The sequence below is a fragment of the Salvelinus namaycush genome, chromosome 19 (assembly GCF_016432855.1).
Source record: "Salvelinus namaycush isolate Seneca chromosome 19, SaNama_1.0, whole genome shotgun sequence".
In the NCBI taxonomy this organism is placed as follows: domain Eukaryota; kingdom Metazoa; phylum Chordata; class Actinopteri; order Salmoniformes; family Salmonidae; genus Salvelinus; species Salvelinus namaycush.
In genome coordinates, this window is record NC_052325.1 from 22,062,501 (window position 1) to 22,082,080 (window position 19,580).

The 19,580-nt window shown below is 42.0% G+C and overlaps 2 protein-coding genes across 3 annotated transcripts in view; one reads left to right on the forward strand and one right to left on the reverse strand.

The window, feature by feature from the left end:
• Nucleotides 1–722: 722 nt before the first annotated feature.
• nmi (N-myc (and STAT) interactor) lies at nt 723–5,747 on the reverse strand. 2 transcript variants are annotated; one of them, XM_039014633.1, is made up of 10 exons: nt 5,564–5,747; nt 5,428–5,484; nt 5,273–5,338; nt 5,032–5,190; nt 4,735–4,851; nt 4,466–4,625; nt 4,174–4,280; nt 3,672–3,858; nt 3,437–3,540; nt 723–1,347 (listed from the first exon to the last, which is right to left on the reverse strand). In XM_039014633.1, exons 2-10 carry the CDS (start codon nt 5,467–5,469, stop codon nt 1,144–1,146), a joined length of 1,146 nt encoding a protein of 381 aa, XP_038870561.1. In that variant the 5' UTR covers nt 5,470–5,484; nt 5,564–5,747; the 3' UTR covers nt 723–1,143. The 2 variants fall into 2 exon arrangements, with proteins under 2 accessions (XP_038870561.1, XP_038870562.1); XM_039014634.1 differs by having other exon boundaries at nt 5,428–5,472; nt 5,564–5,746.
• Nucleotides 5,748–9,660: 3,913 nt separating this feature from the next.
• parp14rs3 (poly(ADP-ribose) polymerase family member 14-related sequence 3) overlaps nt 9,661–19,580 on the forward strand; it is a 31,045-nt gene continuing 21,125 nt past the window's right edge. Inside the window, exons 1-7 of the mRNA XM_039014242.1 lie at nt 9,661–9,666; nt 9,890–9,911; nt 10,871–11,110; nt 11,240–11,482; nt 16,741–18,812; nt 19,031–19,163; nt 19,272–19,376. Of these exons, the coding sequence (XP_038870170.1) occupies nt 9,661–9,666; nt 9,890–9,911; nt 10,871–11,110; nt 11,240–11,482; nt 16,741–18,812; nt 19,031–19,163; nt 19,272–19,376 (2,821 nt within the window). The remainder of the gene's footprint in view (nt 9,667–9,889; nt 9,912–10,870; nt 11,111–11,239; nt 11,483–16,740; nt 18,813–19,030; nt 19,164–19,271; nt 19,377–19,580) is intronic.

Here is a 19,580-nt window from a genome sequence, read left to right on the forward strand (position 1 = left end):
CATAATGTCACAGATGTCTCAAGTTTTGAGGGAGCGTGCAATTGGCATGCTGACTGCAGGAATGTCCACCAGAGTTGTTGTCAGAGAATTGAATGCTAATTTATATATCATAAGCAGCCTCCGATGTCGTTAACGAGAATTTGGCAGTGCGTCCAACCGGACTCGCAACCGCAGACCACGTGTAACCACACCAGCCCAGGACCTCCACATCCAGCTTCTTCACCTGCAGGATTGTCTGAGACCAGACAGCTAATGAAACTGAGGACTATTTCTGTCTGTAATAAAGCCCTTTTGTGGAGAAAAATGCATTTTGATTGGCTGGGCCTTGCTCCACAGTGGGCCCACCAATGGCTGCACCCCTTACCAGTCATGTGAAATCCATAGATTAGTGCACAATGAATGTATTTCAATTGACTGATTTCCTTATATGCACTGTTAACTCAGTAAAATCTTTGAAATTGTTGCATGTTGCGTTTATATTTTTGCTCAGCACAGATTATGTTATCACCTGCTGTTATCAATATTTGAATGGTGTGTATTCAGGCCTATATTTAAGCACTGTGGTCAGAAAGCATACAGGTGTTTAAAATGCATATCACATTGTATTGTTTTATTAATGGGGTGAAATTAAGTAGGTGGGTACTCATATACCACGATCAATGGGATTATCCATACAGTAAATTCATGATTCATGTCATGATGACCGATTTAAAAACCCATGATTTGAAGTTTGAGCAAAAAACACCTTTAATCATATCACAAAGATGCCTGACAGAGAAATAGCCATAGTATCTCTAGATGTAAACAACTACTGTGCATTTTCATTTGTCCCCTTCTAATAGTGTTTGACTATATAACTATAAAGATCCTACTAATCAATATTATTCTAAACATAAGGCACTGCACAAGGCATTATCATGCATGTTTTTGGCCTTGTTAAACTTTATCAGTATACAAAGTTGACATGACTAATTTCACAAGACTTACAGATCAGTTTTGGTATAATATAGTGCTGCATGTCAGTGGGGTATAGATTATGGTAAATGCGGATGAATACATCATCACTAAGGTTCATTCATGTGGTACCAACTAAGTACTGAGAAACATGAGCATAGATGTATCGTAAGAGGATGGCCGTTAATGTTAAGCCTCCATCTCAGCCACGTCCTCAGTGAAGAAGGCCTTGACCTCGTTGCCCCCGGAGACATACTTGATGCACTCCACCTCCCCTCCATAGTTACTGGGCTTCTGGAAGTGAATCTCCAGGTGATCCTGCAGGTCCTCCTCATCCTGGAAGTCTGCAATCCCGTACAGGAGGATGGTGCGCTTCGGAGTGCCGCAGAACGTCTGCAACAAAGGTTAAAGTAAAACACTCACAGTTGATATGCATGTGTCAGTCAACTCTACACATAACATCTGAAACAAGACCGCAGAAAAACGTTGGTAAAGAACCATCCTGTTCATTTGTGAACACATATGTTAGCAGTCTGTCACAAGAATACCACACAGGCACATGTCAAAGTTCTGCTCCAGTAGAGACTAGAGCTGGGTGATATGGACAAAAATCCATATTGCGATAAATTGCCTGAGTTGATCCAATAACTATAAATAGAACGATATGTTTATAACAATGAACTACAGTTTGTGTTTATTATCCTTTAAAAACTCAGCAAAAAAAGTAATGTCCCTTTTTCAGGACCCTGTCTTTCAAAGATAATTCGTAAAAATCCAAATAACTTCACAGATCTTCATTGTAAAGGGTTTAAACGCTGTTTCCCATGCTTGTTCAATGAACCATAAACAATTCATGAACATGCACCTGTGGAACGGTCGTTAAGACACTAACAGCTTACAGACGGTAGGCAATTAAGGTCACAGTTGTGAAAATGTAGGACACTAAAGAGGCCTTTCTACTGACTCTGAAAAACACCAAAAGAAGATGCCCAGGGTCCCTACTCATCTGTGTGAACTTGCCTTAGGCATGCTGCAAGGAGGCATGAGGACTGCAGAAGTGGCCAGGGCAATAAATTGCAATGTCCGTACTGTGAGACACATAAGACAGCGCTACAGGGAGACAGGACGGACAGCTGATTGTCCTCGCAGTGGCAGACCACGTGTAACAACACCTGCACAGGATCGGTACATCCGGAAATCACACCTGCGGGACAGGTACAGGATGGCAACAACAACTGCCCGAGTTACACCAGGAACGCACAATCCCTCCATCAGTGTTCAGACTCTCTGCAATAGGCTGAGAGAGGCTGGACTGAGGGCTTGTAGGCCTGTTGTAAGGCAGGTCTTCACCAGACATCACCGGCAACAACGTCGCCTATGGGCATAAACCCACCGTCGCTGGACCAGACAGGACTGGCAAAAAGTTATCTTCTCTGACGAGTCACGGTTTTGTCACACCAGGGATGATGGTCGGATTCGTGTTTATCGTCGAAGGAATAAGCGTTACACCGAAGCCTGTACTCTGGAGCGGGATCGATTTGGAGGTGAAGGGTCAATCATGGACTGGGACGGTGTGTCACAGATTCATCGGACTGAGCTTGTCATTGCAGGCAATCTCAACGATGTGTGTTACAGGGAAGACATCCTCCTCCCTCATGTGGTACCCTTCCTGCAAGCTCATCCTGACATGACCCTCCAGCATGACAATGCCACCAGCCATACTGCTCGTTCTGTGCATGATTTCCTGCAAGACATGAATGTCAGTGTTCTGCCATGGCCAGCGAAGAGCCCGGATCTCAATCCCATTGAGCACGTCTGGGACCTGTTGGATCAGAGGGTGAAGGCTAGGGCCATTCCCCCTAGAAATGTCCAGGAACTTACAGGTGCCTTGCTGGAAGAGTGGGGTAACATCTCACAGCAAGAACTGGCAAATCTGGTGCAGTCCATAAGGAGGAGTTGCACTGCAGTACTTAATGCAGCTGGTGGCTACACCCTTTGTTCAGGTACACATTATTCCATTTCTGTTAGTCACATGTCTGTGGAACTTGTTCAGTTTATGTCTCAGTTGTTGAACCTTGTTATGTTCGGACAAATATTTACACATGTTAAGTTTGCTGAAAATAAACGCAGTTGACAGTGAGGACGTTTCTTTTTTTGCTGAGTTTAGTACTACTACTAGTTTGTCCCATTTAACAATCACCCATATTAGAAAACGTATTTCATTTCAAACTTCACATTTCTCTAGTATAGGCTAGATCATTTTGGTTTATCGTCCCAGCTCTAGTAGAAACTATATAACCTAATACAGCAAGCTGTGGCTCCTGACTTGGAAAACCCAACATATTTGAATCTGTCATGGCAAAGTCCAGACAGCTTTGATCTGATTGGAAAGTCACACCAGGACAATGCTTAGGAAGGGCATACTGTATGTAAACAAATGACAGAGAAAAGATGAGCGACTGTTTTAATCTTTGAATCTCACCTGAAACTTCTTCAGCGTGTAGTTGTAAACAAGGTCAACATTCACATTCACCTCACGGTCCATATCCACGCTGTACTTCCTTTTCAGGGCCAGCGTCTCTGCAACTAGAAACGTAGACACAAGTATTTAAAATATGAACTCTTCTCTGATTAAACATATTGAATACGGCACTTTCCAATGAAACAAATAATGTTCCGACACTGGCAAACAAACACACACAATAGATGTACTGTACCTCCAGTGTTGAGGAAGGTGATTTGTCCTTTCCCAGTGTGCTTGTCATAGTCCACCCTCTGCACCTCTCCTCCCCCTCGACTAGGCTTGGAGAAGCTGATCTCCAGACGGTCTCTCATTCGTTCCTCTGACAGGGTGAACGGGACATTGGAGTAGCTGAGTGTCTTTGTGGAGACATCAAGGTGTATCTGCACAGCAACAGCCACATAACTTGGTTACAGGTGTGTCACCTGGGCAATAGCAATGCAGTGAATCATCAACAATACAAGTCATTATAGACACCATTGTATCAATTGAATGGTATAGTTTTCTTGAAAGAATCCCTAATTCCTTACTCAAAGTTGATTGGAACACACCTTTACACTTTGCAGTAAATAAGATGACTCTATTCTAGAAAACAGACTCCATAGTAAACTAAATCATTATCGGCTGGAGGCGGTTATCTTTAACGTTTTCAAGGTACTTAATTTAACTTGACACATTCATTGTGTAAAATGGTGTACCTCAAACTTGACAAAGGGGTCCAGTGTAAGGCTTTTGGGCTTCACATGCACCTTGTCTTTATCACAGGACACAGTACACTTGGCCATCTTCAGGATCTGGGCAGCCACTGAGAGAGAGGGAAGGAGAATCCCAATATAACACATTCAAGATAATGACTCACATTCAACATATTGACTCACATTCAACATAATGACTCACATTCAACATAATGACTCGCATTCAACATAATGACGAGTTATGTAGATTAATGTGCACTGTCTTTATGAAGCCACAAAGATGGACATCCTGTACCTTTCTCCTCCTCAAAAGTGATGAGAGCCTGCCCCCCCTTCAGGAGCACTGATGGTCTCTGGGCAATGGTGAACACCCCCTTGATGTGTTGACCGCTGTCATCGCTGTCCTCCTCCTTACGGGTGAACTTCACCTTCTTTTCAGGGATCTGGACATGGATCTGGAACCAGCAGTAGAGTGTGAGTGTTGTCCATGCCAGAATTGCTTTCTTTTTAGTCCTCTCAAAATATTAGAATTTCATATTTAACATCTGTTGTTACATTACCTACCTTAAACTTCTGCTGAAGTGTAGCAGACTCTGTCTTCTTAGCCTGTAGCTTAGCCTGGTTTTTCTTCAGTTTCTCCATCAGATCTTTGTTACCCTTCTCAAGCATCGAGATATCATTCTGTGTAACAATACCATGCAAGTGGTTACATTTGAAAAACATATTTGAATCATCCACCACAGCCTCAATAAATATCTGGGTGACTATACAGATAAAACTACAGTAGTAAATGTAATATAATTATCCATTGAGTGAATGTTATTTTAAAAGGCGTTCAGCCACGGGCAGGTAAGTGACTACCTGTATCCCTTTCACAGTTTGAGAGAACTCCTCCTGACGTCGCTGCCCCTGTTGTTGAAGGGCTGTCAAATCTTTTGAAGCCTCTTTCTTTGAATCTTCTGCGCTCAGTTTTGCCAACTGCAGCCTAGATTTTTCGTCCTCTGCCTTCTCAAGTTGTTTCTGCATAATAATAGGAAATAAATATTTATGTAAAAAACATTAATTTGACAGATTAATAGCTAAACTCTGCAAACAGGCCTACCGTCAATTGTTTCAGCTCTTCCTTAGCTACAGACAGTTTCTGTTCTTCATCGTCGACGTTATCCATCTATTTATAAAAAGAGATGTAATGTATTTCGAAAAAAAGAATAGTCAAAGGAAATTATTGTCCAATTGGCCTACATGAATTTACGCTACCTTTCCATTCACAAGCGGCTTGGCGGCGTCAGAGTCACCCATTATCTGCGTAAAAGTCTAACAATTATTATTGCGATCATGTTACTTTTTATATGACAGATTCATTCATGGTCAGTTGCAAGTAATGTTAACTTACCGAATCGGCCTGAGAAAATACGGACTGATACGGTTTCCTACAGTCAAATATCACGACGAATTGATTACCTTTTGTAACCTACTCAAGTTCCTCGAAGTCACATGGGGTCGAAATCAAAAGTGAAAGTTGCTACAGAGAGCAACGCAATGTAATAGCAACTGATTTTCCATAATAACCGGAAACAAAATATGTGTTTTACAACAGGAAATCGAAGTTGCTGAAAGAATTGACACATACAAATATGCTGCTTCAATCGAAGTAGGACAGTACGACAACTGTCTGAACATAATGACTGAAAAAACGCTGGTATTGGAGGGTCTGCCAGACGACATAGACAAAATCAGACCCAAGTTGGATTTGCACTTTAAAAACAAAAGAAAGTCTGGAGGAGAGACATTACAAATTCAAGACTATCCTGGGGACAAGAGGAAGGCTTTGCTCGTTTACCATGAAGATGCAGGTAATTATTCCAATTTGTCCTAATACAAAATTTAGGCCTATGAATAAAGACACATCCATAAAGGTCTATTTAAGCAATAAGGCCCGAGGAGGTGTGGTAAATGTCCAATATACCACGGGTAAGGGCTGCTCTTAAACACGACGCAATGCGCAGTGCTGTGGTATATTGGCCATATATCACAAACCCCCGAGGTGCCTTATTGCTATTATAAATTGGTTACCAACGTAATAAGAGCAGTAAAAATAAATGTTTTGTCATATCCGTGGTATATGGTCTGATATACCACGGCTTTCAGCCAATCAGTATTCAGTGCTCAAACCACCCAGTTTATAATTAAGTACAAAAATAAAGTTATGAATTATTTCAATGTCCTTATATTAAGAAAACCAGAAGCACCATTTTCTTATTTTTTTTTAAATTTACGGATAGATAGGGCCACTCTCCAACACTCAGACATAATTTACAAACGAAGCACGTGTTAAGTGAGTCGGACAGATCAGAGGCAGTAGGGATGACCAGGGTTGTTCTCTTGTGTGAATTGGATCATTTTCCTGTCATGCTAAGCATTCATAATGTAACGAGTACTTTTGGGTGTCAGGCAAAATGTATGGAGTAAAAAGTACATTATTTTAATTAGGAATGTAGTGAAGTAAAAGTTGTCAAAAATAGAAATAGTCAAGTAAAATACAGATACCTCCAAAAAACAACTTAAGTAGTACCTTAAAGTATTTTTACTTAAGTACTTTACACCACTGTATGAGACCATATACCAGGGGTATGACAAAACATATTTTTTATGTTCTAATTATGTTTGTAACCAGTTTATAATAGCAATAAGGCACGTCCGGGGTTTGTGGTATATGGTCAATATACCACGGCTAAGGGCTGTATCCAAGCAATCCGAGTTGCGTCGTGCTTAAGAACAGCTCTTAGCATGGTATTTAAGTGATAATGCCTGAGAAGCCGGCGTTTGGAGGATATATTGGCACGGGTGTTGTTAGGCCCGAGACGAAATCGAGGGCTGGCAAACCGTGCCAATATATTCTCCAAACACCATTTTCGAGGACAGTATCACTTTTACACAACGGGTTACCAACATATTGAAATAATGATTGACTTATTTAAATTAAAAACCTTATTTGGATGAATTTATTCATACTATTTCTTCCTTCCACAAGATATAGTCCCGACACAAATCTAGGGTTGCTACCCAAGCCGGCTGGTTGTTTGTTCTATCGGTTTGGTTGCCATAGACGTGACCCAGTCATTCAGTCATTTTGTTCTGTATCTATGGATGCGACCCAGTCGTTCGTTCTAAATGTCCCATTTCCATAATGGCTGGCAACGTTCTTATCCCTTTCTAGCCAGAATAACAACAAAGTAGCTGCATTTGCATTAGTTTAAGCTGTTTTCTAATGACATTTATTTGGATACATCCATAACAATGAGCTAATGAGGCGCGATTTCTCCTTGCATAGAAAACGTGCTCACTCTTCAGGACACTGTTGTTCAGAGGAGCTAGCCAACAACACAGATAAAACAATCACTTCTAACTGTAGCTTGAAAGACTGCAAACTAGCTGCACTTTGTTTCATTTGACCTTTTTTCAATTGACATTTCTTTGTATATATCCATAAAAATTATGTCAGCTGATTCATAATTTCGACTGGCTGAGAAACACTGCCTGTCTGTCTGTCTCGTCCCGACTCGCGACACGTTACTATATTACTACAGTGGGGCAAAAAAGTATTTAGTCAGCCACCAATTGTGCAAGTTCTCCCACTTAAAAAGATGAGAGAGGCCTGTAATTTTCATCATAGGTACACTTCAACTATGACAGACAAAATGAGGGAAAAAAATCCTGAAAATCACATTGTAGGATTTTTTATGAATTTATTTGCAAATTATGGTGGAAAATAAGTATTTGGTCACCTACAAACCTGTAACTTCTTCTTTAAGAGGCTCCTCTGTCCTCCACTCGTTACCTGTATTAATGGCACCTGTTTGAACTTGTTATCAGTATAAAAGACACCTGTCCACAACCTCAAACAGTCACACTCCAAACTCCACTATGGCCAAGACCAAAGAGCTGTCAAAGGACACCAGAAACAAAATTGTAGACCTGCACCAGGCTGGGAAGACTGAATCTGCAATAGGTAAGCAGCTTGGTTTGAAGAAATCAACTGTGGGAGCAATTATTAGGAAATGGAAGACATACAAGACCACTGATAATCTCCCTCGATCTGGGGCTCCACGCAAGATCTCACCCCGTGGGGTCAAAATGGTCACAAGAACAGTGAGCAAAAATCCCATAACCACATGGGGGGACCTAGTGAATGACCTGCAGAGAGCTGGGACCAAAGTAACAAAGCCTACCATCAGCAAGGGCATTGAAGATGAAACGTGGCTGGGTCTTTCAGCATGACAATGATCCCAAACACACCGCCCGGGCAACGAAGGAGTGGCTTCGTAAGAAGCATTTCAAGGTCCTGGAGTGGCCTAGCCAGTCTCCAGATCTCAACCCCATAGAAAATCTTTGGAGGGAGTTGAAAGTCCGTGTTGCCCAGCAACAGCCACAAAACATCACTGCTCTAGAGGAGATCTGCATGGAGGAATGGGCCAAAATACCAGCAACAGTGTGTGAAAACCTTGTGAAGACTTACAGAAAACGTTTGACCTCTGTCATTGCCAACAAAGGGTATATAACAAAGTATTGAGATAAACTTTTGTTATTGACCAAATACTTATTTTCCACCATAATTTACAAATAAATTCATTAAAAATCCTACAATGTGATTTTCTGGAGAGAAAAAAAATCTCCTTTTGTCTGTCATAGTTGAAGTGTACCTATGATGAAAATTACAGGCCTCTCTCATCTTTTTAAGTGGGAGAACTTGCACAATTGGTGGCTGACTAAATACTTTTTTGCCCCACTGTATATGACAGCTGGAGATCTAATTTAAATATTGAAACAATGTTTCAAATGTCGTAGACCGACAGCAAGGTTTATACAAATCTCCGCTGTTGAAAACTAAATGTTAGTCTAAAAGAAATGTGAGATAATGTCTAGATGCTTTTTATAGTGGAGTTTATAAATTGCCTGGCTGGGTTGAGACATTGGATTGCCCAGTCAGATGGAACAGAGTAAATAGGCATTTTAACGTCACATTTAGCTGGTGTTAACTTGTGGAATAGACACCGGCTGGAATACGGTTTTAACCAATCAGCATTCAGGATTAGACCCATTTATTGTATAAATAGGCCATATAACACTGAGCCTTGTGAGTAGGCTGTGCTGAATGGTGATAATGGTGTTAGAAACTATCCCAATGGGCACACACTGGTTGAATCAATGTTGTTTCCACGTCATTTCAATGAAGTTACGTTGAACCAACGTGAAATAGACGTTGAATTGACGTATGTACCCGGTGGGTATAGAGCTCCAAATACCAAATGAATTTAGTTCAGTAATGTAACCTGTGTCTTAGGAGCCACATAAGTCTTTGTAAGATAAGTATGTAATGATGGTCTGTCAATTCCTCCTCAGCTCTGCAGAAAGTGTTGGCTAGAAAATGCCATAAAATTGATTTCAAAATCCCTTTTGGGGTGGTTGAGCTTCAAGTGAAACTGAAGGAAGATGACGGTGAAACAGAAGTGAAGAAAGTTAAACCACCAGTCTTCCCTCGCCCTACAAAAGACAAACTGACTTCTCTAGGAAAGTCTTCACCTAACGTTGAAGAGAAGGTAATTCTTTATGTGTTGCTTATATTGTATCAAGTTAGAGTTGGCAATATACAGCATTACAGCATTACATCATTTGGACCTACTAATGTGTTTTCTCTCTGTCTTTGTCTGTGATGTATCAGCCAGTGTCAGAGAGTCTAGCGGGTAAGACTCATATTCATAAATATACTTAAAGTTGCACTATGCAGAATTCGCTCCGCAATTTCCTGGTTGCTAAAACTCTAATCATTTTCCTGATTTCAGTTTATGTGACAAAATAAACTAGCATGGTGTAGAGAATAATTGTACCATCTAAACCACTGTGGGGGGGAAAAAATCAAAAAGTTAAATATTGACATATCTTTAATAAGATATTAAATCAATAGGGAAACCACAGTAATGTTCATTCTGTGTGTCTGTTTATTTTTCAGATTCAGTGACGGATGATGACATAAAATTACTACTTGTCAGAACCACCAAGGAATGTGAAAAGGAGCTCCTTAACTTGTATTTTGAGCAGTTTGCTTCAGAAGAAGGAGAGGTCAGCATTACAAGACATGGAAAGAATAGCTGGGTTCTTAAACTGTCCTGTCAGTCAGGTAAGGAGTGTTTTCCCATAGACTCATCTAATTAAAATGTTCTTTCTTCAAGTGAATATTATATTGTGGATTTACTGTATGTGGGAGTTGTTAACCACTTGTATTGCTTTCAGTGGACAGTTCAACTTTGTACCTGTCAGGATAAGCACTAATTAGATAAACTATGATACTTGTGTATCATTCAGAGGTTACTTTCCTTTGACTGTAAAATACCATTAGTCATCTCAGCTGGGAATAGGGCTCATAAGGAAATGATTCCTTCTCAGTCACTAGAATACAATAGCTGCTATTTGAAACAAGTATATGTTGATTTTTTTTTAGTCTTTGTATCTCAGATAATTTACATTGTTACATGTGATGACATTGACATTGTGACACTGTGACATGTGATGACATTGTGACGTGATGACATTGTGACATGTCATCTACTTATATCATCAAGTGAACATTACATGAGTGAATTTCTTGAGTCTGCTTGATCATTCATACCCACCAATAAATACTGTACCTACTACCTCCTCTCAGATGCAGAGAAAGTCCTTGCCAAGAAGGAGCATCAGTATGGCATTTCTGTGCAGGTGTACAATGAGACTGCTGTTGAAGGGAAACTGGACAAAAGACGCTTCATCCTGACTGGGTTCAACGAGACCTGCAAGTGCGACATTGTCTCTCTATACATCGGCAGCTGCAGCCAAGGCACTGAACATGTCTGGGAGACCCTTGACGATGGAGAAAGAGTAGTGGTCACCTTCAAACAGGACATTGGTGGGTCCACAGATACATCACAAATATGTATACGCCATATCACTATTACACCATTCAATTAAGTTGCATGACCAAACAGCGAAATACAACACTAATCTAACTATCAATCTAACTATCCATGTTCCACAGACATAAAGTCCTTCCTTAGGAAATGCTTGTCAAAGAAGTTCCAGGGCATGGAGATTGGGGCTTGCCGTTTAGAGCTGACAGACTCTGTACTTGTCCAGGGGGACATGAGCCAAATCAAAGGAGGGGTGGAGGAGGCCCTGAATCTCTACTTCTCCAGCAGGAGGAGCAAAGGAGGGGCTATCAGGTCCCAGATTTGGGTTACAAAGGGCAAGAGCATGGTCATCACCTTTGAAGACTGTCATGGTAGGGCCCTTTTCAATTACATTATGCTCTAGAAATGATGTTGTGTGTAGGCCTACAGTTGTATCAATAGTTGTACATGCACATTGTATATTATGCATTTCAAAGCGTAATGCGTTACATCCGTGTGCTATCCTGGTATTTCCAAACAGTTACAATTGATGAGCTTGGAAATACAATATAGTGTTCAAGTCCTCCTCCAGTCTCATTTTCACCTAATTTAACACCTGATTTACTTAAAGGGCTAGGCCCCTTTTTTCTCAATTTCCGCCTGACTGACATGCCCTAAGTAATCTGCCTGTTGCTCAGGCCCTGAAGCCAAGATATGCATATAATTGGTACCATTGGAAAGGAAATACTTAGAGGTTTGTAAAAATGTTAAAATAATATAGGAGACTATAACACAATAGATATGGTAGGAGAAAATCCAAAGAAAAACAAACCAGAATTTTTGGGGGGAGGGCCCATGCTCTTACAATGGAAAGTATAGGGGCATACTGAATTCTAGCTCCCAGGATGCAATTCCTATGGCATCCACAGGGTGTCAGCAGTCTATGTTCAAGGTTTCAGGCTTGTAACTTCCAAAACAAATAAGTTTTGGAAGTTACTGAGTTTATGAGTTTTTGGAAACTCATAATATGAGTTTTAGTAGAGGGACACAGTCTTGGAAATTCGTGTTTGGGACCGCGATGAAGACAAGACGCACCTGCTAAAATCGATTTCCTATTGAACATACTTCTTTCCGTAAGAAATATTATAGTTTGATTACATTCTAGGGTATCTGAGGAGTCAATAGTTGTTGAAACAAAGTGGTATATTTTCGGATTCCTTTTTCTGCATGTTGAACAAGTGGATTACTCAAATCGATGGCGCCAACTAAACAGACTTTTTGGGATATAAAGAAGGATTTTATCTAACAAAACGACACCACATGTTATAGCTGGGACCCTTTGGATGACAAATCAGAGGAAGGTTTTCAAAAAGTAATTGAATATTTAATCGCTATTTGTGAATTTATGAAACCTGTGCCGGTGGAATTTTTTTTGATGTGGGGCGCCGTACTCAAACAATCGCATGGCGTGCATTTGCTGTAATGGCTACTGTAAATCGCACAGTGCAGTTAGATTAACAAGAATTTAAGCTTTCAACCGATATAAGACACTTGTATGCACCTAAATGTTTAATATCCATATTTTTTTATTTTTTATTTTTTTATTTTTTTAAATAAATTTTATCCCATTTTCTCCCCAATTTTCGTGGTATCCAATCGCTAGTAATTACTATCTTGTCTCATCGCTACAACTCCCGTACGGGCTCGGGAGAGACGAAGGTCGAAAGCCATGCGTCCTCCGAAGCACAACCCAACCAAGCCGCACTGCTTCTTAACACAGCGCGCCTCCAACCCGGAAGCCAGCCGCACCAATGTGTCGGAGGAAACACCGTGTACCTGGCCCCCTTGGTTAGCGCGCACTGCGCCCGGCCCGCCACAGGAGTCGCTGGAGCGCGATGAGACAAGGATATCCCTACCGGCCAAACCCTCCCTAACCCGGACGACGCTATGCCAATTGTGCGTCGCCCCACGGACCTCCCGGTCGCGGCCGGCTGCGACAGAGCCTGGGCGCGAACCCAGAGACTCTGGTGGCGCAGTTAGCACTGCGATGCAGTGCCCTAGACCACTGCGCCACCCGGGAGGCCCAATATCCATAATTTTTATGATTATTTATTTGAATTGCACGCCCTCCAGTTTCACCGGAAGTTGTCCCGCTAGCGGAACGCCTAGTCCAAAGAGGTTTTAACAAAATGCACATCTCAATAGGTGGTCCCAGTATGACATGAAATGGCACAAGTGAGGGAGGAGGACTTTCTTCTTCTGTTCTCTATTGCTCCTATTGTTCCTCAAGTGAGGAGGGAGGCTGATGACATCACATCTGACCATCAGACCTACTCCTTGAAGATTGAAGTTTTCTAAAAAAAACACAATTTTGCTCAAAACATATAGAATACCAGTCAAAAGTTTGAACACACCTACTCATTCCAGGGTTTTTCATTATTTTTACTATTTTCTACAATGTAGAACTATAGTGAAGACATCAGAGCTGTGAAATAACAGATACAGTTGATGTCGGACGTTTACATACACCTTAGTCAAATACATTTTAAACTCAGTTTTTCACAATTCCTGATATTTAATCCAAGTAAAAATTCCCTGTCTTAGGTCAGTTAGGATCACCACTTCACTTTAAGAATGTGAAATGTCAGAATAATAGTAGAGCGAATGATTTATTTCAGCTTTTATTTCTTTCATCACATTCCCAGTGGGTCAGAAGTTTACATACACTCAATTAGTATTTGGTAGCATTGCCTTTAAATTGTTTATCTTGGGTCAAACGTTTCGGGTAGCCTTCCACAAGCTTCCCACAATAAGTTGGGTGAATTCTGGCCCATTCCTCCTGACAGAGCTGGTGTAACTGAGTCAGGTTTGTAGGCCTCCTTGCTCGCACACGCTTTTACAGTTATGCCCACACATTTTCTATAGGGTTGAGGTTAGGGTTTTGTGATGGCCACTCCAACACCTTGATTTTGTTGTCCTTAAGCCATTTTGCCACAACTTTGGAAGTATGCTTGGGGTCATTGTCCATTTGGAAGACCCATTTGCGACCAAGCTTTAACTTCCTGACCGATGTCTTGAGATTTTGCTTCAATATATCCACATCATTTTCCTACCTCATGAAGCCATCTATTTTGTGAAGTGCACCAGTCCCTCCTGCAGCAAAGCACCCCCACAACATGATGCTGCCACCTACGTGCTTCATGGTTGGGATGGTGTTCTTCAGCTTGCCAGCCTCCCCCTTTTTCCTCCAAACATAATGATGGTCATTATGGCCAGACAGTTATATTTTTGTTTCATCAGACTAGCGGACATTTCCCCAAAAAGTACGATCTTTGTCCCCATGTGCAGTTGCAAACCGTAGTCTGTTTTTTTATGGCGGTTTTGGAGCAGTGGCTTCTTCCTTGCTGAGCGGCCTTTCAGGTTATGACGATATCGGACTTGTTTTACTGTGGATATAGATACTTTTTTTACCTTTTTCCTCCATCATCTTCACAAGGTCCTTTGCTGTTGTTCTGGGATTGATTTGCACTTTTCGCACCACAGTACGTTCATCTCTAGGAGACAGAATGCGTCTCCTTCTTGAGCGGTATGACGGCTGCGTGGTCCCATGGTGTTGATACTTGCGTACTATTGTTTGTACAGATGAACGTGGTACCTTCAGGCGTTTGGAAATTGCTCCCAAGGATGAACTTGTGGAGGTCTACAATTATTTTTCTGAGGTGTTGGCTGATTTCTTTTGATTTTCCCATGATGTCAAGCAAAGAGGCACTGAGTTTGAAGGCAGGCCTTGAAATACAGCCACAGGTACACCTCAAATTGACTCAAATGATGTCAATTAGCCTTTCAGAAGTTTCCAAAGCCATGACACAATCTTCTGGAATTTTTCAAGCTGTTTAAAGGCACAGTCAACTTAGTGTATGTAAACTTCTGAACCACTAGAATTGTGATACAGTGAAATAATATGTCTGTAAACAATAGTTGGAAAAATTACTTGTGTCATGCACAAAGTAGTTATGTCCTAACCAACTTGCCAAAACTATAGTTTGTTAACAAGAAATTTGTGGAGTGGTTGAAAAACGAGTTTTCATGACTCCAACCTAAGTGTATATAAACTTCTGACTTCAACTGTATGGAATCACGTAGTAACCAAAAACGTGTTCAACAAATCAAAATATATTTTATAGTTTAGATTCTTCAAAGTAGCCACCCATTGCACTATCTTGGCATTCTCTCAACCAGCTTCATGAGGTAGTCACCTGGAATGCATTTAAATTAAGAGGTGTGCCTTGTTAATTTGTGACATTTCTTTCACTCTTAATGTGTTTAAGTTGTGTTGTGACAAGGTATGGGTGGTATACAGAAGATAGCCCTATTTGGTAAAAGACTAAGTCCATATTATGGCATGTACAGCTCAAATAAGCAAAGAGAAACGACAGTCCATCATTACTTTCAGACACGAAGGTCAGTCAATCTGCAAAATTTCAAGAACTTTGAATGTTTCTTCAAGTGCAGTCGCAAAAACCATCAAGCGCTATGATGAAACTGGCTCTCATGAGGACCGCCACAGGAAAGGAAGACCCAAAGTTACCTCTGCTGCAGATGAGAAGTTCATTAGAGTTACCGGCTTCAGAAATTGCAGCCCAGATAAATACTTCAGAGTTCAAGTAACAGACACATCTAAACATCAACTGTTCAGAGGAGACTGCGTGAATCAGGCCTTCATGGTTGAATTGCTGCAAGGACACCAGTAAGAAGAAGAGACTTGCTTGGGCCAAGAAACACGAGCAATGGACATTAGACCGCCGGTGGAAGTCTGTCCTTTGGTCTGAGGAGTCCAAATTTGGTTCCAACCGCTGTGTCTTTGTGAAATGCAGAATAGGTGAACGGATGATCTCTGCATGTGTTGTTTCCACCGTGAAGCATGGTTTGATGGTGTGGGGGGGCTTTGCTGGTGACACTCGTGATTTATTTTGAATTCAAGGCACACTTAACCAGCATGGCTACCACAGCATTGTGCAGCGATACGCCATCCCATCTGGTTTGCGCTTAGTGGGACTGTCATTTGTTTTTCAACGAGACAATGACCTAACACCTCCAGGCTGTGTAAGGGCCATTTGACCAAGAAGGAGAGTGATGTGCTACATCAGATGACCTGGCTTCCACAATCACCCGACCTCAACCCAATTGAGGTAGTTTGAGATGAGTTGGACCGCGAGTGAAGGAAAAGCAGCCAACAAGTTCTCAGTATATGTGCGAAGTCCTTCAAGACTGTTGGAAAAGCATTCCAGGTTAGGCTGGTTGAGAGAATGCCAAGAGTGTGCAAAGCTGTCATCAAGGCAAAGGGTGGCTACTTTGAAGAGTATAAAATATTTGTTTATCACTTTTTTGGTTACTACATGATTCCATGTGTGTTATTTCATAGTCTTGATATCTTGACTATAATTCTACAATGTAGAAAATAGTAAAAATAAAGAAAAACCCTTGAATAAGTAGGTTAGTCTAAACTTTTGACTGACACTGTATATTTTTTTAGCTTTAGTGTGTATACTGTATTTCTACTTGGGATATCACTTTTCAACAGGAGAAATGGATGATGTCTTTAAGGCAATTCAGTAGTAATTAATTCTGTCCCCTGTTTTCCTTGTTCCAGTTGCCCATCAGGTGTCAGAACACAAGCATCATTTTGGTGGGGTCGACCTCATAGCTCAGCTGTTCTACTCCAGCCTGCAGAAGGCTTTGACGGGACAAACAGCCCTCCTCCCAGACATCCCCACTAAAGTGATCCTTCCACTCAGTGTGGAACTCCTTGACTTCATTAACCGTGACGAGACCCGCAAGCAGGAAATTACAACTGTTCTCCTTAGGGTCCATGCTAGAGTTTCCTTCAACATGAGTACAGAACCCCCTCAGATGGAACTGGACATGACCATGGAGAATGAGTCTTTGGGCATGCTCAGATTGTTCCCTACATGGGAGAGGAAAGCCCGGAGAGAGGCTCTGGCCTTGCTAGAGAAATATAAAGAGGTTCAGCTGCCCATAGAGGTGGAGGTCTGGGAAAGGATCGAGAGCGGTTGTCTTGGCCTCAAATCCCCTGGCGCTAGCATCTCTCACAGGATCACCAGTGCTGAGATAGTGGTGGTGTGTGTGCAGAATGAGGTGAAGACCCTAGTGGAGAAGATTGAGCAAATGGTGAAAAATGCTAGTGATGAGCTTGAGAGGGAGAGGAACACGGTATTAAGAAAAATCCCACTGGACTCTAAGGAAAAGCTGGATTTCATTTGTGATCTTGTCTCTGGTAAAATAGTGGACGTAGGGTTTTCTAAAGATGAAGAAAGCTTTATCATCTGCCTAAAGGGTTTGGAGAACCAGGTGAGCACAGCAGAAGGTGCTGTGAAAGAGGCCCTGGGGAACGTTGAAGCCAAACTCCTTGACATATCAATGCCTCTGATGGAGTTCCTAAAGTCTGTGGACCTGAAGAAGATTGAGAAGAACCACTTTGCCCAGAACAACATATCATCTGTGTTCCTCCTTGGTAATGATTCCATCCAGATCCTGGCAGATAGAACTGACATCCAGAGAGCTGAAGACAAACTACACGAGGTCATCAAAGAGGAAGTCATCAAACTCACACCAGACCAAACCCACGTGACAAAAGGCGAACAATGGCTGCAGTTCTTTGCCGGACTCGAAGGTGAGCTCAAATCCACCAAGAACAACCACAATGTCAGCATCTCAGTTTCGCAGGAGAAGATCGGTGTCTGTGGTTTCTCCAATGTTGTAGCAGATGTGTCAGGGAAGTTAAGGGGATACCTGGATAACAAGAAGCCAGAAACAGCGGACGTCCCTCTCAAATCAGTGCAGGAAGTACAGTATGTGGCCTCTTGTATGAAACTCTCAGAGGTCCCTGAAATGAAGGCCCTTGGCGTGACTATACTGCCATGCAAAACACAAGGATCCCCTTGCCTGAAGATCACTGCAGCGAGCGATAAAATCAAAGAGGCCTTAGATGCAGTGAAACAGCAGGTCAGTACAATAACGACGGAGAAGTACACATACTCCGAAGCCGGCAAGTCCAAAGTCCTGGAGAAGAACCGAGTTGCTCTGCAGGCTAAGGCCAAGGAGTTAGGGTGTAAGCTCTACCTATCACCATTGATTACCCACTGCCAGGAATACAGCTACGACATAGAAGGGTGCATCACTTTAACCGTGGGTCAGGGTAACATCTCCCAACATGCTGCAGATGCTCTGATCTGCCCTCTGAGCAGCAGCCTGGCCTTCGATACTCCGATCGCCAAACAATTCCTTCAGATGGGTGGGCCTGAGATCAGGAAGGTGTGTGACAAGTTCCTGAAGGAAAGGCAAACTCTACAGGCGGGAGATGTGGCCTTGTCCAACCCAGGAACCCTTGGAGCTAAACACCTCATCTATGCAGGCATTCCTGTATTGGGGAAGGCTTCCACACCTCTCAACACTGTCTATCTGCAGTCTGCTGTCAGGGACAGTTTATTGGGAGCAGAAAAAAAGAAGTGTGTCTCCTTAGGCATGCCAGTGATGGGGTATGGCACCTTTGGTTTTTCTGTCAAAGAAAGCTGTGTAGCAGTTATCAAGGGAATCCTAGATTTCATCTACGCTGATCAGAAATCCCCCCAACTGAGGAGCATATTTGTGATCGACTCTGATGCCAAGCTAGTGGGGGAGTTCCAATCAGCCATTGAAGGAAAGGTAAGTCTGCTTCTCCACATAGCATTCCATGTTGATCTAGTTGGACAGGTTTTTTTTGTTTCTAATGCCACCCGGCTCTACCTTAGATTTAACATACCAAGTCAAACCACGGTACATTCATGGGTGTGATTGAAGAGGAAATGTACAGTGGCATTTGTAAATGGGGTGAAGTATTCCTGTTGAAAGTGAAACCTCTTTTGTCCTGCTTAATTTAACAGGGTTATCGTCGTCAACAAAAAACCAGCAAACCAGCAACAGGCACAACACCAACTTCTCCCCCTGCAGCCAACGCCTCACAAAGCACACCTCCACCACCACCCCTAGCGGCTAAACCAGGTTCAGACATCAAAGGTTATTTCCTTCATTTTTGTGTTACCATAAAGATAAATACTATAATACTAAATACTAAAACCTATAGCATGCCGTGTCCTCACTCAGACTTCTCTCCTCTATTAACAGTGATTATAGGTGGCGTGTCAGTGATCCTGAAGAAGGGCGACATCACCAAAGAGACAGTGGATGTCGTAGTGAATTCCAACAACCAAAATCTGAATCTGAACTCTGGTAAGTGTCAGTTTCAATGTTTACAATTAGGCAAATTATCTCACTTTAGACTTTTAGGTTTTAGTTCAGGTTAGTCGCAAGTCTTTAGAGGGTTGCTGAACTTACTGATTTAGCCTCGGTTTCAATCGTCCTCATTAGGAAACGCACCTGAGAATGAGATTTAGGTCTTGGAGCCGTGCTTTGATGTGTGTGTCTCTTGTATAT